Here is a 6,021-nt window from a genome sequence, read left to right as displayed (position 1 = left end):
TCATTGAAGATTATTCCCATTGTATCCACTTGTGGTGGAGCAACGGGAGAAGGAGGCGATGGGTTCCTAAGTCTAGAGGAGGAAGTGTTTCTTGGGCGGTTTCTTTTTGACATGATTGGTTCTTGTGCAAAGCAATTAAACACGCCACAACAATTCAAATCACCACGCCAAACCCACAAAAGCTCTAGGTTCACCTAGACAACAATTCAAAGCTCAAACAACACCAACAAACACCACACGAATCACGTTGGGGCTCTAAGTTCACCACCTAGGATCAAGTTCAAGCAATCACAAAAATAACCAAGATGGTCTTCACTATTTCAAGTCACAACAATTCAACACCAAACTTTGCAAAACTCATGCATTCATGTCAACAATTCATCACAACAACAACACAACTAAGCTAGCATGCTCTTCATTCACCAAATTAATTCCTACAAATCCTACTCACATACAAACATCCAATTCTCACAAAATTCATAAAGCACTATCAATTTCAACAATGCTTAACATATATCAACTATTATTCACTCACTACCAATTCAAACAACTTTTCAAGTAAAATTAAACACAAAATATCAAGATTTTAAGTATGGAAGTAGTGAATAGAAGGAATGATTATACCGGGTCTAACGTGGGTGTAAAACCCGCAAATGAACCTTTCTAACCTTCATTATGCTTGCTTTATTCTTCTCCTTCAACCAATTGCTTTGATTTTCAATCCACAAGAAAACCCCCAATTTGATTTTTTTGGTTAGAATTTGGGAAATTTGGGTGTTTTTTTGGGTTTAAAGATGGAGAATGGAGTAGTAGTTTGTTAATTTGTTGAAAAGGTGTGAAGATTTTGGTGAATAATGTTGAATTTGGGTGAGGAATTGAGTGTTTGAGGGGTTTAAGTGGAAGAGGAGGAAGGAGTTTAGAGAGAGAGAGGAGAGAGAATCGTGAGATTGAGAGGAGATGAGTGTGAATTTTTTTTTTTTTTGATAAAACCGTGCTGACTACTGCCCTATATTGGGGCTGCACGGACGTGCAGCTCCAGCCAGAATAGCTGCTGGTTCTGTCTTCGAGTGCACGGACATGCTTATTTCTGCACGTCCGTGCCAAATCCCAAATTTCGATCCTTGAACTTCTGGCTGCTTCTGCTCTCATCTGCACGGCCGTGCAGACCTTGTGGTGCATGATTTTAAGTATTTTTTTTTATTACTCCACTTTTTAACAAATACCTACAAAAGATATTTTTTTTTAAAAAAAGGTTAGTAATAATAAAAATAAAACAATTGAAATAATAGTTTATGAGAAAGAATGAGGAACTCGGGTTGCCTCTCGGAAGCGCTTCTTTAACGTCACTAGCTTGACGATATTGCGGGATCAATTGTTAGAGGGGAACATCGGACTCATCAAGGTGAACAACCTTGGCCTCTTTATTCACAAAACCGTCAAAGTATGCCTTTAGCCTTTGGCCATTCACTTTGAACGGTTCACCATTATCATTGGAGTTTTCAATTGCACCATATGGAAACAACTTCTTGACGGTAAAAGGTCCACTCCATCTTGATTTTAGCTTACCCGGAAACAACTTCAACCGGGAATTGAATAGTAAGACCTTGTCACCTTTCTTAAACTCCCTTTTGTTGATATGCTTGTCATGCCAAGCCTTGGTCTTTTCCTTGTAGATCCGTGCATTCTCATATGCATCTTATCTTAGCTCTTCCAAGGCATGGAGGTCAAGCAACCTCTTTTCACCGGCACTTTGAAGGTCAAAGTTCAACGTTTTAATAGCCCAATGAGCGCCACTACTACATTTTTGACCTATTGTAACCCTAAAATCCGTTGCATTAGGCATCAAAATCCGTGGCATTAGGCCTAATGCAACGACCATGTACCGTGGCATCCGATGGCGTTGCAGTAGGTCTAATGCAACGGCATATGACACCTAATGCCACGGCACCAATGATCCGTTGCATTAGATCAACACCTGATGCAACGACAACATTATTGGCGTGGCATTAGCTATAATACCTAATGCCACGGTTTTCTATACCTAATGTCACGGTCTCCTATACCTAATGCCACGGTTCCCTATACCATGATGCCAGTAATTCAAAATCAAAATCTTCTTAAAAAATTCATAATTTATTAATATAAATTAGAAGTTTGTACATTGTTATCTATAAGAAAAATTACTAAATTAGACAGCATAAGCTACAACAAAAACACTACAAAGAAAGCAACAGCTTCTAACTACATCACAGCTAAACTGCAGTAAAGCATCACCACCTAACCCATCATCCAGCAGCAGCACAGCAACACACAGCACTGCACCAGAAAACAGCCCATCCCAACAGCACAGGCCATGATAAGACAACAGAACAACACAAACCAACAGCACATAGCCTGGGAACAGCCACACACAACAAAAGACCTTCACAGCAGCCCAACTGAATAGATGCAGCTAGCAACAGACAGCCCCTAGAGCTACCCAGCCCAGCACATCCAACCTGCAATAGAGAGGAACAGAAGAAACAGATAGCTTCTAGGAAGAAACAACAACCAACACCAAAGAGAACCCCTGTCAAAGCTAAAAAACAGAGAACAAGAGTCACACAGGAATACTATTTTTTAAGAGCTGGAGCCACTTGTAATGATTCCTCCTCCACGAATTATCAATCAGCTGTTGAACTGTACCCACCACCTCAATACAGATTTCTTTGCACAGCTTCAAGGGGATAATAATAGCCTTCTTCCCAAAACGCATGATTTCTAGCAAGCCAAATATGATACACACAGGCATTGAGAGCTGCTAAAACAGTCCTCTTTTGAATCAAATACCCTAACATCCCCTGCCAAAGAATGTTGTAGCATAATTCCTAATTTAAATTTTTTATAGAGATGATAATTTAACACTACCAAATAGAACGTAGAATAATTTCTGCGATAATTTAACTTGACATTTATGCCAAATATACGAAATAGTAAGAAACTAAACAATGTGCAATCCAGAGTAGCCTGATCATATTAGAAAGTCACCCATGACCAATATTCGGACTATAACACAATTTTTACACACAAGGATATTCAAGGTTCAATTAGAAGGAAGCCATAGCACAGTGCTCCTTATGCCACAACATAGAGGGTTGATGATGATTCTGGGACCCTACTATAAAATAAGTACTTATCATTGAAGCTACCAATCAAGACTCATTTAGACTAGAATGACACCATATTTAGATAATAGTATAATAGTACACCTCAAGTAAATGAACTAACCTCACATCGGCAAATGTCACTACCCATCCACGGTCAAGTAAGCTGAGGCGATCTGAGGACCAGCTCTCTCTCTCTCTCTCTCTCTCTCTCTCTCTCTCTCTCTCTCTCTCTCTCTCTCTCTCTCTCTCTCTATATATATATATATATATATATATATATATATATATATATATATATATAGGGGGGGGGGGGGGGGATAATTTTAATGGCCTATTCACTCACTGACAATTTTATTAATTAATCTAAGCTTATTCTCTCATCATCTCTATAAATAAATTATAGATAGATTAATCAGTCTCTAAACTATATTAATCAGTCTCTCATCATCGGACACAACATTCATCATTTCATTGTATGCTCTTTTCCCTTTTGAAGAGCACCATGTCAGGTGAGATCTCCAATTTTTTTTTATGTAAATGGGAAACCTAGGAGTTTCAAGTTTCTAGTATGAAAATTCATCAAGGTGGCCAAGTGGGAGCTTATACACTTGAGCACGGCAGTCACATCGTTACATTATATTATTTCTAGCATTAGAGATTTTGAAACGTTCAAGTTTTCCTGTTGGTAGTATTATTGTTAGTTTAAATTTGGCCAATTGATAAGCATAATCGTTAAATTATACACCTCACATAGATTGGTGGTGACAGATGATATGTAGTAGCTTGTATCATAACTAAACCTACAGCATGTAAGTATTTGATACTCACATGTATCTAAGCTTAATCTATAAGTAATGCCTGCTTCCTTACTTTATACAAACTTGGTACTTCACAATTCCAATCTACTAACATATTTGTTGGTTAAAATGGTATTATTAAATAATTAAAGGACACCATTTTCCGTATTCAAAGTCATGATTTTGCAAGAAGTAAATAAAACTTTAAACCTTCAGACCCTACACTAATTTCCAGCAAACAACTAGCTCAATTTTGATTCAATCCAGATAACTCTCCAGCACTAAATATTGCAAACAGACAATTACCTAATTAAAAGTAGACAGGGGCGTCCACGAAAATGCATTACTGATTCACTTTCCACATTCATATTTTTAATCTAAAGGTGACTGCAAAATAATGTTTGGCTTCATGGTAGACAAAGCTGAACAAATTAGTATGAACTTTCTACACTATATATGAATAACGCGCACCTTATAAAGCAGATTACCAAAATCATTTATATAACAACACCATTAACTTCTGTAATCTCGCAATTATCTACAAAAATCGAGCTATAACTCTACAATTTCAATCTCAATTACTATTTTGCACAATTGCAATTGCATAATCAAATCAAAGGTTTCATATCTTACCAGAAAACCCGACTACACCGCCGTCTTTGCAAAATCAATTTACATTGACATTGTAAAAAGAACTAAACCCTAAAATTGAATTCATGAAACTTGGAATTGATCGAATTTAAGGCAAAGAAAGTCTCAATTCAAGCAATAATGATGATGGAATAGAGAGGAGAAAAAAAAAGGAGAAAGAATTTGAGGATTTACCTCCGGCCAATAACTTATCCGAGCAATAATCAAATGGAACTCTATAATCCAGCAGAAAAATCATAGAAGGTTAGAACGATTTAGGAGATTGCGGGATGAAGAAGATAGATAAAGAGTGGAGGAGGAGAAGAAAAGGTCTAGGGTTTAAACGGAAAGACCGAAAGAGAAGCGCTGAGAATGAAATAAAATTGCCTAAAAAAAAGAAAAAAAAAACACAAAAGCACTAATATCAGGCATGTACTCATAGGTCCGTCGTGTTATACCACTCTAATGCAACGATTTTGAGTTTGCCGTTGTATTAGGGAGTAGCCATTGTGTTAGAATTTGCTATTGCAACGGCTATAAGGTAGTCGTTGCATTAGACTCAGCTATTGCCACGGTCTTGAATATAGCCGTTGCATTAGATCTATTCATGGCGTTGCATTTTATCAAAAATGTAGTAGTGCGCGATGCTCAAGTTCTACCAGCAAATGGCATGATTTCCCATATACAAGCTTGTAAGGTGTGGTACCAATGGGAGTCTTGAATGCGGTGCGGTAGGCCCATAGAGCATCATCTAGCTTCGTAGACCAATCCTTTCTAGACCTATCCACCGTCTTCTCTAAGACCATCTTTATCTCCTGGTTTGAATTCTCGGCTTGACCACTAGTTTGTGGGTGGTAAGCCAATGACACCTTGTGCCTCACATCGTACTTCTCAAGGAGAGATTGGAAGGACCGCTTTGCAAAATGCGAACCTCCATCACTAATGAAGGCACGTGGCACCCCGAACCTTGGGAAAATGACCTTCTTGAAGAGATTGACTACCACCTTAGCATCGTTAGTAGGAAATGCAGCCGCTTTAACCCACTTTGACACGTAATCGACGGCCACAAGAATGAATTTATTCCTCAAAGAGGTCGGGAAAGGCCCCATAAAATCTATGCCCCATACATCAAAAATCTCCAACTCAAGAATGTTGTTCAAGGGCATTTCACTTCTTGAAATGTTGCCGGTTCTTTGACACCGGTCACAAGCTTTCACTACACCCCACACATCTTTGAACATTGTAGGCCAATAGAAACCACATTGTAAGATTTTCGCCAAAGTTTTGTTAGCACTCATATGCCCTCCGCAAGGTGAGGAGTGACACATTGTGATAACACCTTCAATCTCATCATCCGGGACACACCCTCTAAAAAGGCCATTAACACCTTGTTTAAAGATCAAAGGGTTGTCCCAAAAGTATTGGCGAACATCATGAAGAAACTTCCT

At 38.4% G+C, this 6,021-nt stretch overlaps 1 protein-coding gene across 2 annotated transcripts; it reads right to left on the bottom strand.

Annotated features, from left to right (window-relative positions):
* Window positions 1-2,114: 2,114 nt before the first annotated feature.
* On the bottom strand, window positions 2,115-5,018 carry LOC110716044. 2 transcript variants are annotated; one of them, XM_021894680.1, is made up of 3 exons: window positions 4,577-5,018; window positions 2,606-2,840; window positions 2,115-2,498 (listed from the first exon to the last, which is right to left on the bottom strand). In XM_021894680.1, exons 2-3 carry the CDS (start codon window positions 2,789-2,791, stop codon window positions 2,286-2,288), a joined length of 399 nt encoding a protein of 132 aa, XP_021750372.1. In that variant the 5' UTR covers window positions 2,792-2,840; window positions 4,577-5,018; the 3' UTR covers window positions 2,115-2,285. The 2 variants fall into 2 exon arrangements, with proteins under 2 accessions (XP_021750372.1, XP_021750371.1); XM_021894679.1 differs by having other exon boundaries at window positions 4,769-5,017.
* Between the last annotated feature and the right edge of the window lie 1,003 nt (window positions 5,019-6,021).

The sequence above is a fragment of the Chenopodium quinoa genome, unplaced genomic scaffold, assembly GCF_001683475.1.
Source record: "Chenopodium quinoa cultivar QQ74 unplaced genomic scaffold, ASM168347v1, whole genome shotgun sequence".
Classification (NCBI taxonomy): domain Eukaryota; kingdom Viridiplantae; phylum Streptophyta; class Magnoliopsida; order Caryophyllales; family Amaranthaceae; genus Chenopodium; species Chenopodium quinoa.
The sequence above is the reverse complement of the archived record's forward strand: the minus strand, read 5'-3'. Positions and strand labels throughout refer to the sequence as shown.